At 43.6% G+C, this 21008-nt stretch overlaps 1 protein-coding gene across 1 annotated transcript; it reads left to right on the plus strand.

Annotated features, from left to right (window-relative positions):
* Positions 1–184: 184 nt before the first annotated feature.
* LOC123075107 (uncharacterized) lies at positions 185–1379 on the plus strand. The gene has a single exon (XM_044497783.1). It carries the CDS (start codon positions 287–289, stop codon positions 791–793), a length of 507 nt encoding a protein of 168 aa, XP_044353718.1. The 5' UTR covers positions 185–286; the 3' UTR covers positions 794–1379.
* Positions 1380–21008: the final 19629 nt, after the last annotated feature.

Consider the following 21008-nt stretch of genomic DNA (forward strand, 5'->3'; position numbering starts at 1 on the left):
GATAAAATGGCACGTATTTCCTGGGATTTTGATCTGGTCACACTTTGGTTTTTTCCTTGGTAAGATGACAACATGTTTTGACTGACTGTTGGACAAAATGGCACAGAATGAAGATTTTCTATATTTCCATGTGTGGGCCCACCCGTCATATACTTTGGGCGAGTCTGCCCTCCATTGTTTTTTCCTCTGGTTCGATCGACTCCTCGGTACAGAAGTGCCCGATCCAAATCACAGGCACCCACTGAGAGTGCAGTAGAGAGAGAGAGAGAGGGAGCAGCGCGGCCGCATGGCGACGCTGCCACAGCGGTTCAAGCTGCTGGCGACGCGGTGCGCGGCGGGGGCGCCCAGCCCCTCGCGCAGCCCCGCGCCGTCCTACGCCACCAGCCCAGGGTACCGCCTCCGGCGCCGCCGCGGGTCGCGCCTGCGCCGCTTCCTCTGCCGCCGCGTCGGCGGCGGGCTGCCGGAGCCCGCGGGCCGCCGGGAGGAGGACAAGAAGCCGCTGGTGGGCCGCGGGAGCCGCACGCTGAGGGATCTGTTCGTCGCGTCGCCGGAGGCGGGGCGCACCCGACGCGGGTGCGGCTGCGACGCCGACAGCGACGACGACGACGAGGAGGAGGCAGGGCGCGCCGGCTCCGGCGGCGCGTCGGGGGCGGCCGGCGGAGGAGGCGGGAGGAGGTTCCGGCCCGCCGGCGGGGGCCTGCGGAGCCTCCTGATGCGGCGGAGCTGGCGGCCGGTGCTGGTGGCGATCCCGGAGAGCGAGGGCAAGATCGAGCTCGGCGCCATCGAGGAGTAATCAGCGACATGACAAGAATTGCATTCCCCCCGGCCGGCCGGCACGGATCGGAGCCGGGAATCTCGCGTCGCTTTCCGCCGTCCGTCCTCCTTTTCTTTCTTGATGATTGTTTGTCTCTTTTTTCCACCTTTCGTAGGCGTCTGTCCGTCCCTGTGAATACGGAAATAGTCCCAGATTACTGCCACACTGTTATCCTGAACTGCGAGTGCACAAGAACAAAGGCAGTGTGTGTCTGGTGATCTTGTCAGTAATAGGAGCACTGCAGTTCGTTAGACAAAGCCAGGTGCAGCAATGCATGATGAGTACTCCAGAGTAGAGTAGTAGCTCCGGTGATCTTGTCAGCAATGGGAGCACTGCACTTAGACAAAGCCAGATGCAGCAATGTGCTCCAGTAGAGTGGTACTGATGTGTACCTGCCGAAGTGCAACACAGGTTATCCGAGAAATGCTTACTGGCAGGATAAACTTGAACCAGCGTAGTCGTACGTACAGCGGTAGAGCTTTATTTATCTCTGCCACAGTGTCGTACTGTGGCACAGCTTCATCTGTGACCACACACAATCAATGAATCTGGAGTTGGATGTGCCCGGGCCTGCATGCGTTATGATCGGTTTATTAGTTTAACCGACCAACGGGCCCGCGTGTCCAGGTACAATCAACTGATGATCAGCTCAGCTCGGACAGATATTATACTCCCTCGGTCCATAATATAATATGTTTTTACAAGCTAAAACAGTTTGTAAAAACATCTTATATTATGGGACGGAGGGAGTATTTTGCAACTGAGCGAGACATGTGAGTTTTTGCACGCTGAAAAAGTAGCACCAACACACGTTCAGCTGTTCAAAGGATATGAAGATAAGCAAAATCGTGATGCAATCGAATTACCGAAGATGAATACCGTTTTACATGGTTCGTTGCTTGTTGAAAAAAAAGAACTGTTTCTTGCCGGGCTCGCTGGCTCTTGGTCTTGTATCACATCATACGGGCTGCCACTGGGGGTGGGGACGACGAGTGAGGAGATGGATCAGCCGGCGCCGTCGTGAGGGCAACCGGACGGCACCCGTTTGTCCGGATGGTCGGAGGTTCGGGTCGGGTACCAACACTGGGAGCGACAATGCACAAGATATCTCAATCTTATCTTTGGTAGTACAGTGCATCCCAAAGGCGTCCGACCATGTCTAAATTGATGGTGGTATCAATCACCTAGGAGTGGAATCACTGGTACGTTGTGATGTTCATGAATAAACAACTAGTACAGTACAGATGAAAATAGAACGAAAGGTTACTTCAAATGAAAGAAGTCCCCGAAGCTGACCTTCACTTTTTTTGTGATCGTAGACCTTCTAAAATGGTTATTCGATTCTTTCTTTTAATGAAGGCAATAGACTTGTCAGTTTCATTGGTTCAGAAGAAGGTTTAGACATAAGCTGCGAGGCAGCAAAATAAAAAGGTCTACCCTTGCAACATAACAATACTCAGCTCCCCTCTATTCCTTCCCAACACCCTGCCTGCTTGGTCTTGTGCTGTTTGTGGTCGCAATGCTGCTAGAGATCTCGCTGAGCCCAAAAACACTCTCATGTTTGCGGCCAAGGTTTGAGAAAAACAACACCTTTTTATTCCCACTTTTGACAATGATTGCAAGTTTCTGGCTAACCTGTTTAATTTCCTAGAGGAATTTTTGTCTCCTGTCTACAGATGAGGCGGCCCTGAGAGACGATGCCTGTCTCCATCTTGCCGCCTTTGTGAAACTGCAAGGGGTGTTTGGAGGCAGCGGGGCAAGTGTCGGGCGGTGCGTGACAATGATAAGAATATCAATTTCTTCCACGCATAGGCCTCCCAGCGCCGGCGATCGAACGCGATCCGTGCCCTGAACGTTGACGGCAAGATAGTTTTTGGCTACGCGGCTAAGGCCGGTGCCCTCCTTTGCTTCTACTCTGAGCTCCTGGGCCAGCAGAGGGAGCCCACGTGGCGCTTCGACCTCGATGCATTGTATGCACAGTCCTGCCGCATTGATGGCCCGACGCTTGTTGCCCAATTCAAGCCGGACGAAGTGGAGGCATCAGTCTTTTTCTTTGAGGATCAAGTGGAGGCATCAGTCGGTTTGCTGGACCGCACCAACGCTCCCGAGCCAGATGGGCCTGGGCCTGCTTTCTACAAAGCGGCCTGGGGTGCATGTGTCGGCGATGTGCAACGCCTTTTCAGAGAGCTGTGTGCAGGCGGCGCCTCGCTCGACGCCATCAACCGGGCATTCATCATCCTCATGCCCAAGGGGACGGTGTGCCTACCCTTGGCGCCTTCCGCCCCATGTCACAGTAGAACGCAGACGTCAAGATTCTCTACAGAGGGCTGACCTCCTGGTTGCGGAAACAAATATGTTGCGTCATCAACGAAGATCAATCAGGGTTCATCCATGGCCGAAGCATATATGAAAACTTAGTATATGCCCCTGAGATGATTCAGTGCTGCCACCAGTGTAAGGCTTGATATCTCGCACACAAGGCTAAACTTAACATGATATCCGGTCTAGATGCACAAAGCTAAAGCAAAGAACCAATCATAGAATGATATACTCCCTCCATCCATATATATAGGGCCTAATGCGTTTTTCAAAACTGTCTTTGACTATTGATAAAATTAATAGTATATGAGATGTATAATGTGAAAATTATATCATGGGAAGCTCCTTTCACGTACGAATTTGACGGTATGCTTTATGTAACTTGCATGTCATATATTATTGCTTTAACTTGTGGTTCAAATTAGTTTCGAAACATGCATTAGGCCTATATATATGGATAGAGTGAGTATCATGGAATTGAAAGGTTTACCGTTAGTGTCTTTATCAAGATGCCCCGTAGTTGGCATAGGTCTCTTGGTTAACTTGGCATTGGTCATTTCAAACTTCTTGAGAATGTCCTTGGTATACTTGGCTTGATAGAGAGAGAGAGAGAGAGAGAGAGAGAGAGAGAGAGAGAGAGATCCCTTTAATGAATTGTTGAATTCGAAATCCGAGGCAAGAACTTCAACTCTCCGTTGAGTGACATCTCGAAATTCTTGGTCATCGAGGCCGCAAACTTGTTACAAAGATCAAGGTTAGGTGAACCAAAATTATGTCGTCTACATAGACTTGGCATATGATAAAATCACCTTTATCTCTCTTAGTAAAAAGATTTGCATTAATCCACAAAACCATCATTGAGTAAAAAACTTCTGAAGATGGCCATACCAAGCCCGTAGGGCTTGTTTGAGACCATATAGTGCCTATAAAGTTTATACACATAGTCTTTGCGGTGGAGATCAATGAACCCAGGTGGTTGTGCAACATATACCTCCTTCTGTAGAGGACCGTTAAGAAAATCACTTTTCACATCCATTTGATATAACGTGAAACTATTGAAAGCGGCATACGCAAGCAAGATGCGAATAGATTCAAGATGGGCAACAGTCTCATCCAAGTCCAAACCTTCAACTTGTGAGTACCCTTGTGCCACTTACCTTGCCTTTTTTCAATGATGGTCTCGTTTTCATCTTGCTTGTTCTTGAAGACGCACTTGGTTCCAATAACGTTATGATCTTGATCAGTTGGCATCTTTACCAAAAACAACACCTTGGTGCGTTCAAAGTTGTTCAACTCTTCTTGCATGGCAATAAGCCAATCTGCATCCTCCAATGCTTGTTGTACCTTAAGTGGATCAACACTATACACAAATGAGAAGTGAGCACAAAAGTCATTAATTTTTGACGAGTGACCACATCTTGTGACAATCCTGTTAGTATCTTGTCAACATCTACTCACCCGACCACATTAGGCACGATGGAGGTAATAGTTTGTCAATTTTAAACTTCATTTCCACCCTCTTCATATTCATCAACTTGATTCTCCAAAGATGGAGCATGATCTTCTACAATAACTTCCTATTCTTGAGGATCTTGCACATTTGCTTGTGGAGGGTCTTGTTCTTGGATAATGGGCTCATCTTGAGCAACGTGATCTTGTGGCGTTGTAGAGGATGAAGTTTCTTGGACAAGGATAGTACTCGAGTCTCCTTCAATATATTCACGAGGCACTTGTTCGATAGGAAGGAGAGCACCAACACCCATGGCCATGATATCTTGCGAAGGATCTTCATCACCTACATCATTTATATCAACTTGCTCCTCATGAGAGCTATTACATTCATGAAACACCACGCCACAAGTTTCTACAACACATCCGTTTGATTTTTTGTAGACCCTATAGGCGTGAGAGTTTGATCCATAACCAACAAATATACCGTCAATTTTTTGGATTGAAATTTTGCTAACTGATCATTCTTTTTGAGAAAGAAACACTTACAGCTGAACACTTGGAAGTATTTGACATTTGGCTTGTTCCCAGTTAGGATCTCATATGGGGTCTTATGCAAGATCTTGTGAAGGTAGAGCCGGTTGGATGCATGACATGCAGTGTTGATGGCTTCGTCCCAAAAGCTATATGGTGATTTTCACTCATCCAACATGGACCTTGCCATCTCGACAAGTGTTCGGTTCTTCCTCTCGGCTACACCATGTTGAGGGGCGTATATGAACGGTTCGGAGTATTGATGATCAATCCCCTCATCACTAAGGATGATGTGAACTGGGGCCCGATCTTTCGATGAGAGAGAGAGAGAGAGATAACTACAATTTGGGTGGGACTTCACCCTCACGATCCGACCATCAATCGTACAGGGAGAACCGTACACGACCGATATCCACGACAATCGCTGAACCAACTCCACGGCTTTATCGACCGAGCCAACGACACGATCAACCTATCCACGAAGGATTTTTCCTGCAAGCAAATAGAAGAACATGCAAGAAAATAATAGCCAAGCAATCTCAAAATTGCGAATATGCTAGATGAAATAAATCTCATAAGATGGGGTTCCGATAGGATGTCTTGACGGTCGCACTAGCCGCTACGAGCGAAGACAAGTAAAAGTAGCTAAAGCTAAACTTCTAGCCGCCGCCTCCTCCTCCTCCACAAAAAGCTAGGGTTTTTGCCTCCCGCCGGCGCCGCCGCAGGTCCGCCTCCTCTCCGGTGGCCCTAGGGCCATGGGGGCACAGTGGATCTCGGCAAGGGCCGGCGGGAGGGCTCCACTTTTAGTCGTTTCTTTCAATTTTGCTAGGGTTTGTGTCCTGCTCAGGAAGACAAGACGGTGGCGGCTCCCTGAAGATGGGACAAAGGTCTCCCCGTCTAGCCCCCGTTTCGGCGGTGCGTCTAGCACCGTTGGTGGGCGTGTGGAGGTGTGTCTCCGGCGGATCTATCTTTGGTGGATTTGCTCGGATCTCGTCGTTGTTTGTCTACGTTCGTGTGTCTTCGGATTGAATCCTTATGATCTATGTTATTCTTCATCTGCGGCGGTTGCTGTTCTGGTGCACTGGTCCTACGCGGCCTTAGTACGACGACTTCCCGACTGTCTACTACAACAAGTTGTGCCCGACCCTGGTGATGGAGGGGCGATGACGGTGGCGTGCCTTCGGCTCGCTTCAGTGCTTGTAGTCGTCGCTAGGTGGTCTACGGATCTGGATGTAATTTCTATTATTTCTGGTATTCGTTGTACTGCCATGATTGAAAATGAATAGATCGGAAATTTTCTCGAAAAAAGCTAAACTTTTCTAAACAAAACCGAGTCTAATCCCTAGTTTTAGTTAGCTATTTATTAAGATGACCGGAGCAGCCGCCGCTTGATTCTGGCGTCGGTGGATCAAACTCTATTGTCGTACGGCATGAGGCCTTCTGAAGCCCATCTGGTTTGCACTAAATTGCATGCATGTGTCATGTTGGTCCGGGGCCCACCCCCTTGCATGCACGTTGCATCTCTTGCATGGCCCATCAGAATATATACTTTCTTTTTCTTGTATGCAAACAATGTTGTTGCTGATTGTTTCAAAAGGCTGGTGATCTCTTTCTTCATCTTGACACATGGCTTGTAGAGTTCTCTATTAATTCTATACAAAATAAAATTCGGTGGCGTAATTCTGTCTTGGGCAACAAAATAATATATGGTGTAATTGTTAATTGAGATCACCTGGAAAATATGTCCACATGTAATGATCATGATTTTATCCGAGGTAACCATGTGTACATCATCCTCCCTTCTTTGAAAACAAAGTCGTCCTCGACTTTTGTGTACCTGAAACTCATCACAGGGAAAAGCAAAAATAGATGCAACATGTATATTCTCTTTCGAATGTGTTAGCTTATGAGGATGTGAGAAATTTGGAATAGCATCATTATGAATAACATGATAAAATTTACCCCACACAGAGTCTATATATGAATTATGGGGACGGAACTAAACTAGCTGAGCGTGCGGTTTGTCCAGATCAGAAGTTGGGGCACTCAACGGAAAATTTTCAGAATTGATAGCAAGCATACTATGCGTAATACGATCTGTTGATTTAGTTTTGTCCTCATTTATTATTTTATCGGGGGTCATGGGAAGCAAGTTAGTGGTTTTTTCTTCAAACATGAGAGTATATGAATTTGTTCTACCATGATGGATAACACTATTATCATATTGCCAAGGTCGACCTAACAATAAAGAACAAGCTTGCATAGGAACGACATCGCAGTCAACATAATCATGATATGAACCAAGTGTAAAATGGACCCTCACACGACTTGTTACCTTCAACTTACCACAGTCGTTGAACCATTGGATGTAATATGGATGGGGATGTCTTGTAGTGGCGAGGCAAAGTTTCTTGACCATCTTCATACTCGCCAAATTATTGCAGCTTCCACCATCAATGATCACACGAACGAAATGCTCTTTGACAACAAACTTAGTTTGAAAAATATTATGGCGTTGATGCAACTCATCATGCCCCACCTGGGCACTAAGTACTCAGATGGTTATAAGGCTTGGGTATTTATCCATCATGTCAGCATTAATATGTATCTCCTCTGTGTCATGATCCATAGTGTCACCTGCATTATTAAGGGCAAGCATAGCACATGTATCTTCATCCAAATCACTAGCAGAGGAGTGCTCACCATCTTCCCGCACAATGAAAGTACGTTTATTTGGGCAGTCCTTCGCCAAGTGCCCGCCACCTTTGCATATATGACACTTCATGTCCCTTGTGCGCCCAGACAAAGTGGAGGGTGCTTGAGAAATTGCTTTCGAAGTCGCAGAGGATTGTGGAGCTGATTTTGAACTTGTCGGGAGTGCACCATTGTTCAAGACATGCGGTGTTGCCTCGGTAGTGGTTGGGACAGTTGGAAAGTGTGTCCATGATGAGTGACGACCTGCAGAAAAGTTACCTCGTCCCTTGTTGTGTCGTCCCTCTACTTCCCTAATTTTAATTCTGTACAAAATAAAATTTGGTGTTGTAATTCTGTCTTGGGCAACAAAATAATATATGGTGTAATTGTTAATTGAGATCACCTGGAAAATATGTCCACATGTAACAATCATGATTTTATCCGAGGTAACCATGTGTACATCAAAGGAACTCTTACAAGGTGTAGTTCTTGTACTCGGATCCATTGTTGCTTCTTATTGCCAAGATTTCTTTGTTGAACTTGCTTTTAGCTAGTTTGGCAAAATCAATGAATGTAATCTTCATTTCGTCCTTGGACTTGAGAAAGAACACCCACGTATATCTTGAATAATCTTCAACAATGACAATACCATATGTCTTCCCACCAAGACTATCCCATGATGGAGGCCCAAAGAGATCCACATGCAGGAGCTCCAAAGGCTTTGAACTTGACACAACATTCTTGGGTGGATGCTTTGCTTGATGTTGCCTCCTGGCTATGCAGGCACCATACACACGATTTTTCTCAAAAGAAACATCCGTTAGTCCAAGGATGCGTTCACCCTTCAGGAGATCTTTAAGATTTCTCATGTTGACATGGGATAGCCGGCGATGCCATAGCCACCCCTTGTCGGCCTTGGCCATTATAAAACTTGCATTGTAAGTGCTCCCTTTCATGAAATCAACCGTGTAAAGGTTGCTATCCAACTCTCCAACAAAGGCCACTTCAATATAGTTCCACACTTGTTATATCAAATAGTGTATCATAACCTATGGAAGCCAATCGATGAACAGAAAGCAAATGCTATTGAAGGGATTGGACAAGCATGACATTTACAAGAGACATGCCATTATTAATAGCCATCTTGCCCAACCCAAGTAACTTTCCCTTTGATCCTCCTCCAAAGACTATGATCATGTATGGTTTTATAGCTTCCATGAAGCCCGTGAGCAATATGCTATCTTCGGTCATACGATTGGAGCATCCACTATCGATCAACCATTTTGCTCAACCGGGAAAGCACCCTACACACAATTGAAGTCTTTGTTAGAGGCACCCATTTTGCAATGGGACCTCTAAAGTTAGCAACAAGGGTCTTTGGAACCGAAATAGAGTAATAGAAAAAGCATTGCAAGGACAAATAAATTTACCATAAACATCTCCACCCTTTGCCTTACGGAGCACATAAGATGGAGGTACCACTTATTTTGCCTTGTTGGGAGTGGGCTTGCTCACTTGCAACCACATTATCAACCTATTGTCTTTTCCCTTCTACTTGTGCCCTTCACGTACAAATAGAACCTTTTGAGGGGTTGTATTCTTTTGAGGAGAGGCGTCCTCTTCTTGCTAGAGCTTGGGTGAAAGTGCAATTGTCACTCAATTACGAAGTGATTGATCACAATACGATTTGCGAGGACTAATGTCGGTTGTCGAGTTTATCTTAGGACATTGGCTTACCTATTGTGTCTACAGACGTCGGTAGCCCCATCGATACAAAAGGGGAAAAGACGGTGTTCATCAGCGACTTGAAAAGTTTTTTGGATTTCTCTTTGAGTCCTAGGAACATCTGTACTACTAAGAGGGTTCCTGTGTTTCCAGAGTTGGGGAACTCAAAACTTTTCCATACATTTTTCTCCATATCTGTGTTAGGTTTCGTCAGAAGAAAGACACCATGAAAGATCGAGAAGAGGGGTCTAGAGGGGGGGGGGGTGATTAGACCCTTAACAAGTAAAAGTGATATTTTTTAAAACACTTCAAGTTAAGGTTGAGTTTAGCACATGTTAATAGGCACACAATACATTTTACACAAGCATAGCAAAAGTATGGGCAGTGGAAAGAGTAAAGCATGCAAGTGCAAGAATGTAAAGGGATGGGAATTGGAGAGTGCAAACGCAATGGAGACGTGGAGATTTTTGGTGTGGTTCCGATAGGTGGTGCTATCGTACGTCCACATTGATGGAGACTTCAATCCACGAAGGGTAACGGCTGCGCGAGTCCACGGAGGGCTCCACCCACGAAGGGTCCACGAAGAAGCAACCTTGTCTATCCCACCATGGCCATCGTCCACGAAGGACTTGCCTCACTCGGGTAGATCTTCACGAAGTAGGTGATCTCCTTGCCCTTACAAACTTCTTGGTTCAACTGCACACCATGTCGGAGGCTCCCAAGCGACACCTAACCAATCTAGGAGACACCACTCTCCAAAAGGTAATAGACGGTGTGATGATGATGAACTCCTTGCTCTTGTGCTTGAAATGACAGTCTTCCCAACACTCAACTCTCTCTCGCAAATTTGGCTATGGTGGAAGAAGGATTTGAGTAGAAAGCAACTTGGGGAAGGATAGAAATCAAGGTTCAAATGGTAGGAATGGAATCTCTTGATCTCAACACATGAGTAGGTGGTTATCTCTCAGAAAATGAGTACTGAGTAAGAGGAGGTGGAGGGGTATATATAGTCTCCACACGAAATCCAACCTTTACAAACTTTTGACTCAACTTGGTGGCACCGATGAGAAATCTCGGTGGCACCGACCTGTGTAAAAGATATGAATGTTGGAGGTCTCGGTGGGACCGATTGGAAACAACTTGGATGGATCAATGTGCAATGGTTAGGGCAAACCTCATTTCGGTGGCACCGATTGCATCAACTCGGTAGGACCGAAGTGAAGCAATAAGGCAACAAAAAGTTGGCAAGCCATCTCGGTGGCACTGATCGCAAAACTCGGTAGGACTGAAATAATTGCAACAGCTTCTAGAGAGTTGGCAAGGCCATCTCGGTGGGACCGAGATCCATATCGGTGGATCCGATTTGTTAGGGTTTGGCTATAGTAGTGTCCAGATGAACTCGGTGTGTCCGAATAGGGAAGTTTCAGTGGGACCGAGTTGGAATGTTGGGTTTAGGGCAGATTTGGATAGAGAAAGTGGTTGAGGGTTTTGGAGCAATATCACTAAGCACTTGAGCAAATAGATCATAATCAAAACCTCATCCCCTTTTAATAGTATTGGCTTTCCTATGGACTCAATGTGATCTTGGATCACTTAACCAAAAATGTTGAGTCTTGAGCTTTTGCCAATCCACGTCCTTAGCATTTTGAAGGGGGTCCACATCCTCCTGTCCCTTCCATGCCACTGTTGAACTTGTCTGAAATATACTAGATAGAACCGTTAGTCCAACAAAAGATATGTTGACATTAATTATGAAAACCACCAAGGGACCACTTGTGCTTTCAATCTCCCCATTTTTGGTAATTTATTACAGCATACATCAAAGCTTCAAGTAATAATATTATGAGTAATATATTTAAAGCTTTGGAGAAACATGTAACTTGCGTAAGCTCCCCCTACATGTGTGCAGTCATGTATATGATAGAATTCGAAGACATGTGAGTGCACAACATGACATAGTGAGTAATGAGTTACATGTATCTTGGCTATATGCATCAGAGCAAAAAGAATGATGAAAGATGTACCTTCATGTTTATGATTCCCTCTTGCAAACAATATGTGAAAAATGCAAGAGATCATCATGCACATGAGTGAGATGCATATACTTACCTTGTGGTCCTTGATGACCCACAAGTATAGGGCATCAATTGTATCTCTTTTCGATAAGTAAGAGTATCGAACCCAATGAGGAGCAGAAGGAAATAACAAGTGGTTTTCAGCAAGGTAATGTCTGCAAGTGCTGAAATTGTAAGTAGCGGAGTAGTTTGATAGCAAGATAATTTATAACGACCAAGTAACGATAGTAGTAACAAAAGTGCAGCAAGGTAGCCCAATCCTTTTGAGGCAAAGGACATGCCAAAACGGTCTCTTATGATAAGCAAAGCGTTCTTGAGGGTACACGGGAATTTCATCTAGTCACTTTCATCATGTTGGTTCGATTTGTGTTTGGTACTTTGATAATTTGATATGTGGGTGGACCGGTGCTTAGGTGCTGTTCTTACTTGAACAAACCTCCTACTTATGATTAACCCTCCCGCAAGCATCCGCAACTATGAGAAAAGTATTAAGAATAAATTCTAACCATAGCATTAAACTTCTGGATCCAATCGGTCCCTTACGGAATATCGCATAAACTGGGGTTTAAGCTTCTGTCACTCTCGCAACCCATCATCTAATTGCTACTCAACAATGCATTCCCTTAGGCCCAAATATGGTGAAGTGTCATGTAGTCGATGTTCACATGACACCACTAAGGGAGTCACAACATACATACTATCAAAATATCGAACACGTATCAAGTTCACATGATTACTTGCAACATGATTTCTCCCGTGACCTCAAGAACAAAAGTAACTACTCACAAATGATAAACATGCTCATGATCAGAGGAGTATTAAATAGCATATTGGATTTGAACATATAATCTTCCACCAAATAAACCATATAGTAATCAACTACAAGATGTAATCAACACTACTAGTCACCCACAAGCACCAATCTATAGTTCCGGTAACAAGATTGAACGCAAGAGATGAACTAGGGTTTGGGATGAGATGGTGCTGTTGAAGATGTTGATGGAGATTGCCCTCCCCAAGATGGGAGAGTTGTTGGTGATGATGATGACGATGATTTCCCCCTCCGGGAGGGAAGTTCCCCTGACAGAATCGCTCTGCCGGAGGGCAAAAGTGCTCCTGCCCAAGTTCCGCCTCGAGGTCCCGGCGCTCCGTCCCGAAAGTCCTCCCCTTATTTTTTCTAGGTCAAAATGACCTATATACCAGAAGATGGGCACCGTAGGTGGGCCTGGGTGAGCACAACCCACCAGGGCGCGCCTAGGCTCCCTGGCGCGCCCAGGTGGGTTGTGCCCACCTGGTGGGCCACCTCTGGTACTTATTTGCTCCAATATTCTTCATATATTCCATAAAAATTCTCCGTGAAGTTTCAGCTCATGTAGAGTTGTGCAGAATAGGTAGCCTGACGTAGCTTTTTCAGGTCCAGATTTCTAGCTGCCGGAATTCTCCCTCTTTGTGTATACCTTGCATATTATGAGAGAAAAGGCATTAGAATTACTCCAAAAAGCATTATTATGGATAAAAACATTATAAATAACAGTAAGAAAACATGATGCAAAATGGACGTATCAACTCGCCCAAGCTTAGACCTCGCTTGTCCTCAAGCGAAAACCGAAATCTGAAAACATGTCCACATGCTTTGAGAGAGAGGTGTCGATAAAAACAGACATAGAAGCATCATGTTGATTATTATAACAGCAACAAATTAAACATAATACTTTTATCAAAGAACTTTTATCATATACTTCTCATGAATAAGTAACAATTCGTCACACAATCGAAGTATAAAGCAAAAACTCTATTAAAAACCAACAAACTATGTTCTCAGTCAACTTTGCAACTACAATTCATCATCTTTTCAGGAAGAGTCACGTATCGGAGCCTTTAGGCAAGTCCACATACTCAACCATCATATAGTCTTCTATGATTGCTAACACTCACAGCGTACACATGAGCAAAACGTTTCAACTGGACACATAGAAAGATAGTGGCTTATAGTTTCGCCTCCCAACGTATTCACCTCAAGGGTGATGTCAACAATAATAACTTATGCTATTTATATTCAACTGGACATATGTGCCTAGATCTTTGCTCACCACATGATGCTTGCCAAAGGAGAAAAATAAAAAGGAATAGAAGGAAAACTTTGAATCTTTGCATAAAAGTAAATACATAAAAGTAAAAGATAGACCCTTCGCAGAGGGAAGCAAAGGTTGCCATGCGCTTATTTGTTTGTATGCTCAACCTCTTAGTGCAAAAGAACGTCACATTACATTGCCCCTTGTGATAGCGATCTTTATTATGCAGTCTGTCGCTTTTATTCTTCACCATCACAAGTTCGTGCAACGCTCAATTTTCTCTTACACTAAATGATCTCACACATTTAGAAGCAATTTTTATTGCCTTTTTGCACCGATGACAACTTACTTGAGGGATCTTGCTCAATCCCTAGGTAGGTATGGTGGACACTTGAAAATAAGATTTGGGTTTAAGGGTTTTTGGATGCACAAGTAGTATCTCTACTTAGTGCGGAATTTTTGGCTAGCAAAGATAGGGGGCAAGCACCACATGTTGAAGGATCTATGACAATATGACTTCTATGTGAATATAAACAAACATAAACCATTAAGTTGTCTTCATTGTCCAACGTCAACAATTTTGGCATATAATATTTTGATGAGGGCTCACAATCACAAAAGATTTCTAGGATAGTATATTTATATGTGATCTTCTCTTCCCTTATTAATCCTTTCATGAGTTGCATCATTGACTAATGCTATGTTTGTCAATCTCTAATAAAATTTTCTACTTATACTTTTCCTTATGTGGTATCATCACCTACCATAGGATTAGTATATGACCTTCTTGACTTATTTCCTTTCTTTTTTTCTTTCTTATTTCTTTTCTTTAATTGCAACATGAAAGTAAAGAAAGCAAAAACTCAAACTAAACTTTATTATATAACTTGCACACGATTACAAGGATAGATCACTAAGCAAACTCTCAAAGAAGAAAGGATCAAACTAAACTTTTATTCTACTAAAGCAGAAGATCAAACTAAAATAAGTAAAAGCAAAAAGATAGTGGGATGATACGATACCGGGGAACCTCCCCCAAGCTTGGTGGAAGCCAAGGGGAGTGCCCATACCCGATACTCAGTTCTCTTTTGGTGGTGAAGAGGATGGTGGTGGTGATGAAGTAGAGATCCTGTCCTTAAGGATCAAGAGATTCTCCAATCGACAGATGACGCTCCGGAGATGGATGATATGCTCTTGATGCAGAATATTTTCGCGAGTGAGATACTTATTTTGTATGCGAACTATTTCAATGACGCGAAAAGCCTGAATCTCAGCAGGAGTAAGGTGAGTAAGGTAGGGCTTAAGGATATCTTCTTCCTCCTCCTCGGCCAGCAGTGCTTGTGCTGCCACCGGGGATGGATCTACGGTAGCTTCCTTGCCCTTGTCTCCCTTGACGGCGTCCATAGGCTCCGCCCTCTTCATCTCGATCTTCATCAACCAAGCATCTTCTTCCATGTTGTTGGAGGAGCAGGAAGACATGATGCCTGGCTTGATAAATCTGACCGAAAACAGCTAGAAAAGAGAACAGAGGATTTCTTCGTGATATGGTGGTCAACAAGTTCGGGAAGTATATATAGATTTTTTTATCTTGGAGGACAAGCAAGCTGTAGAAAAACGGAGTCCGGAAGGTGTCCCAGGTGGGCACAACCCACCTAGGCGCGCCAGACAAGCCTGGCGCACCCTGGTGTCTTGTGCCCACCAGGGTAGGCTTCCTGGAAGTTTCTTTATTTCCTAATTTTTTAAAATATTCCCAAACTGATAAAAAATAATTTTGCGGATTTTTCGGAGTCCGTTTATTTACCGTATCACGTACCTCCTTATTTTCACGATTCTGGAGTGTTCCGGAGGACTCTTTTATGTGTTCTTCCAGTGTCAAAGTTTGGATAATATTACTTTCAACATTAATGGGCGTACCTGAGATATAATGTTTTATTAGTTGCCCATTGACAACCTTCGGGTTAGTACCTTCAGAATTATTTATTTTGATGGCTCCTAACCGATAAACCTCCTCGATGACATATGGGCCTTCCCATTTTGAGAGATTTTTCCTGCAAAGAATCTGAAACGAGAGTTGTACAAAAGAACATATTCTCCAACTTTAAACTCACGCTTTTGGATTCTTTTGTTATGCCATCTTTTAAATTTTTCTTTGAATAATTTTGCATTTTCATAAGCTTGGGTTCTCCATTCATCTAGTGAGCTAATATCAAATAACCTCTTTTCACCAGCAAGTTTGAAATCATAGTTGAGCTCTTTGACGGCCCAATATGCTTTATGTTCTAACTCAAGAGGCAAATGACAAGATTTTCCATAAAACATTTTATAAGGAGACATACCCATAGGATTTTTATATGCTGTTCTATAAGCCCAAAGTGCATCATCTAATTTCTTAGACCAATTCTTCCTAGACCTATTGACAGTCTTTTGCAAAATTAATTTTATTTCTCTATTGCTAAGTTCAACTTGACCACTAGACTAAGGATGATAAGGTGATGCAATTCTATGGTTAACATCATACTTGGCAAGCATTTTACGGAAAGCACCATGAATAAAGTGTGAACCACCATCAGTCATTAAATATCTAGGGACTCCAAACCTTGGGAAAATAACTTCCTTAAGCATTTTAATAGAGGTGCTGTGATCAGCACTACTGGTTGGAATAGCTTCTACCCATTTAGGTGAAAATGAACAAAACTGGCCCTTATCTGAAACTTCAACACAAAATGACCCCAATCTGAAAATATTTCACGAAATGGCCCTCTTTTGCATGACGCCCGCGACTAGGGCGCCATGCTAAAGAGCATGATGCCCCAGGCTAGGGCGCCATGGTAGCGACATGTGGCATGACGCCCCGGCCTAGGGCGCCATGCCAAATAGCATGACGCCCTTGCCCGGGGCGTCATGCTATCTAGCATGGCGCCCTAGCCCCGGGCGTCATGCAAAAGGGGCCATTTCGTGAAATATTTTTAGATTGGGGCCATTTTGTGTTGAAGTTTCAGATAAAGGCTAGTTTTGTCCATTTTCACCCCATTTAGTAACATAATCAACAGCAACCAAAATATGTGTATACCCATTAGAGGAAGGAAAAGGTCCCATGTAATCAAATCCCCAAACATCAAATGGTTCAACAGCAAGTGAATAATTCATAGGAATTTCTTGACGCTTACCAATATTACCTATCCTTTGACATTCATCACAAGATAAGACGAACTTACGGGCATCCTTGAAGAGAGTAGGCCAATAAAATCCAGATTGCAATACCTTGTGAGCAGTTCTATCTCCAGCATGATGCCCTCCATAAGCTTCGAAGTGACATTTACGTAGGATTTGTCCCTGTTCATGCTCAGGTACACAACGTCTAATAATACCATCTACTCCTCCTTTATAAAGATGTGGGTCATCCCAAAAGTAGTGTCTTAAATCATAGAAGAATTTTTTCTTTTGTTGGTGTGTAAAGCTAGGTGGTAAATATTTAGCAACAATGTAATTAGCATAATCAGCATACCAAGGAGTAGTGTGAGCAACATTTATTGCAGCTAACTGCTCATCAGGGAAACTATCATCAACAGGTAGTGGGTCATCAAACACATTTTCAAGCCTAGATAAATTATCAGCTACTGGGTTCTCAGCTCCTTTTCTATCAATGATATGTAAATCAAATTCTTGTAACAAGAGAACCCATCGAATAAGTCTAGGCTTAGCATCTTTCTTTTCCATAAGATATTTAATAGCAGCATGGTCTATGTGAACAGTTACTTTGGAATCAACAATATAAGGTCTAAATTTATCACAAGCAAACACAACTGCTAAGAATTCTTTTTCAGTAGTAGCATAATTTCTTTGAGCACTGTCTAGAGTTTTACTAGCATAATGAACTACATTAAGTTTCTTATCAACTCTTTGTCCTAGAATAGCGTCAACAGCATAATCACTAGCATCACACATAATTTCAAAAGGCAAGTTCCAATCAGGTGGTTGAACAATAGGTGCAGAAATTAAGGCTTTCTTGAGTGTTTCAAAGGCTTCTAGACAATCATCATCAAAAACAAAAGGAATATCCTTTTGCAAGAGACTAGTAAGAGGCCTAGAAATTTTTGAAAAGTCTTTTATAAATCTCCTATAGAAACCAGCATGACCTAAGAAACTACGAATACCTTTTATATCTTTAGGACATGGCATTTTCTCAATTGCATCAACCTTAGCTTGGTCCACTTCAATACCTCTTTCAGAAATTTTATGACCCAAGACAACAATGCCTTCATTAACCATAAAGTGGCACTTCTCCCAATTCAAGACAAGATTTGTTTGTTCACATCTCTGCAAAACTCGCTCAAGATTGCTTAAACAATCATCAAAAGACTTCCCATAAACAGAAAAGTCATCCATGAAAACTTCAACAATCTTTTGACAAAAGTCAGAGAATATAGCAGTCATACATCTTTGAAAGGTAGCAGGTGCATTACATAAACCAAAAGGCATACGTCTATAAGCATAAGTTCCCAAAGGGACAAGTAAAAGTGGTCTTTTCTTGATCAGGTTGAGAAATAGGTATTTGTGAAAAACCAGAGTATCCATCAAGGAAGCAAAAATGTGTGTGCCTAGATAATATTTCAGGCATTTGATCAATAAAAGGCAAAGGGTAATGATCTTTTCTAGTTGCTTTGTTTAATTTTCTAAAATCAATTACCATTCTAGCCTGTAACAATTCTTTGTGGAATAAGTTCGTTCTTATCATTAGGAACAACGGTAATACCTCCTTTCTTAGGGACACAATGAACAGTACTTACCCATCTACTATTAGCTATAGGATAGATTATGCCTGCGTCCAGAAGTTTTAATATCTCCGTTCTTATGACTTCTTTCATCTTCGGGTTTAACCGACGTTGGTGATCAACAACGGGTTTAGCATCAGGTTCCATATTAATTTTGTGCTGACATAGAGTGGGACTAATGCCCTTTAAATCATCAAAAGTATATCCAATAGCAGCTCGGTGCTTCCTTAGAACTTTCAATAATCTTTCTTCTTCATGTTCTGAAAGGTTAGCACTGATAATAACAGGATATATCTTCTTTTCATCAAGATAAGCATATTTCAAATTGTCTGGCAATTGGTTTAATTCAAACACAGGATCACCTTTAGGTGGAGGAGGACCTCCTAGAGTTTCAATAGGCAAATTGTGTTTAAGCAGAGGACGTTGTTCAAAGAATTTTTTATCTATTTCATTTCTTTCATGCATATGTAAATCATTTTCATGGTCTAGCAAATATTGTTCTAAAGGATCAGTAGGCGGTACAACAATAGAAGCAAGAGCAATTAATTCATCCTTACTAGGCAATTCTTTTTCATGAAGCTTTCTACTAAACTTGGAAAAGTTAAATTCATGAGACTCATCACCAAAACTAACACCGACAATTTTCTTCTCACAATCTATTCTAGTATTAACGGTGTTCAAGAAAGGTCTACGAAAGATAATGGGACAAAATTCATCTTGTGGGGAACCAAGAACAAGAAGATCAGTAGGGTATTTTATTTTCCCACACAAAACTTCAACATCTCTAACAATCCCAATCGGTGATATTGTGTCTCTATTAGCAAGTTTAATAGTAACATCTATGTCTTCTATTTCTGCGGGTGCTATGTCATACATAATTTCTTGATATAAGGTGTAAGGAATAGCACTCAGACTAGCACCTATGTCACATAAACCATGATAACAATGATCTCCTATTTTAACTGAGATGACAGGCATGCCAACAACAGGTCTATGTTTATATTTGTCGGATGTGGGGCTCCGGCAAAACCCTTAAGGTTCGAACTCTGGGGTGTGCGCGAAGTCTCTCCCTCCTACCGATCTACGCCCTAGCTCACTAAGATCTCGCGGACGAACTCGACAAACTCGCAACACAGAAAGACACGAGATTTATACTGGTTCGGGCCACCGTTGTGGTGTAATACCCTACTCCAGTGTGTGGTGGTGGATTGCCTCTTGGGCTGATGAAGAACAGTACAAAGGGAAGAACGGCCTCCTATGGTTGAGGTGTTCTTGTGCTCTGTGGACTTGTGGATGAGAACTCGCTCCGTCCCCCTACTATGGTGGCTAGCTCTACTTATATAGGCCCTTGTTCTCTCCCCAAATATTGAGTGGGAAGGGAGCCAACAACGGCGGGCGAATTTGAAAGGGGACAGCTAGTACAAGCTATCCTGACAAAAGCGGTCTCTGCCTGCAAAAGGCTCTGGTGGTGACGCCCTCTGTCTTGCCGTCCTGCTGGTCTTGGTCTTGTTGCACCGATATGGAAACCTTTGCCTGATGCCTCGGTACTCCGCACCTGCACCTGCCTCCTTAGCACCAAAGAGGAAACAAGGACGCTGCGCGCGCTGGCGCCCGCCTGGTGCCGATCGTCATGGCTCACGTCACGTGAACCTCGTGAGGTTTGCTCCAGCTTGATATCTCTGCTCTTCGCGAGGCAGCCTAGTGAGGCCGCTCCCGAGGAGGTCTTGCGCCGTGCGCCTTGCGAGGCTTGGCCCCTCGCGAGGGTCTTGAATGCTTTGTTGATGAAGATGGGCCGTATAGGCCCACTAGCATAGCCACGCCGTGGGCCGCAGGCAGGCAAGTCTGGGGACCCCCGTTCCCAGAACTTATCACTACTGCAGGATGCTGCTAACGCGACACTACGATCAGAGACCCTTTGACGAAACTGTGTGCGATGCATTAATCACAAACGATGATATAAAAAAACCATCAAAAAGATGCAAAACATTTGCGAGGAAGGATACATCAAACACGGTTCATATTTTAGTTGCGTTTGCGATGCGGGGAATACGGTTCAGTTCAATTAACTATTTGCGATGAGGCAGAACAAAAGAAACGGGCAGCTAGATGAAGGCGTGTGCGATATACGACATACAGTTCACTCGGATAAACTATTTGTGATGAGGCGGAACAACAGAAACGGGCAGCCAGATGAAGGTGTGTGTGATATACGGCATACAGTTCAGTCGGATGAACTATCTGTTTGTGATTAGGCAACACAAAAGAAACGGTCAGCCAGATCAAGGTGTGTGCGATATACGGCATACGGTTCACTCAGATGAACTGTTTTCGATTAGGCAACGCAACAGAAATGGTTCAGCCAGATCAAGGTGTGTGCAATGGTGGGCATACAGTTCATTCCAGTAAACTGTTTGTGTTGAGCCAAGAGAACAGAAACGTTTCACATAAGCAAGACGTGTGTAATACGCGGCAAACATCCAATTACATAGGTGGCTAGTACACACATGACATTTCCACACACCAAAGTAAACTATTACATGCATAATTAACTAGG

Source organism: Triticum aestivum, chromosome 3D (genome assembly GCF_018294505.1).
Source record: "Triticum aestivum cultivar Chinese Spring chromosome 3D, IWGSC CS RefSeq v2.1, whole genome shotgun sequence".
NCBI classification, from domain to species: domain Eukaryota; kingdom Viridiplantae; phylum Streptophyta; class Magnoliopsida; order Poales; family Poaceae; genus Triticum; species Triticum aestivum.

Coding starts and splice junctions, on each gene's coding strand:
- LOC123075107 (XM_044497783.1), top strand. CDS start 287: ATGGCGACGCTGCCACAGCGGTTCAAGCTGCTGGCGACGCGGTGCGCG.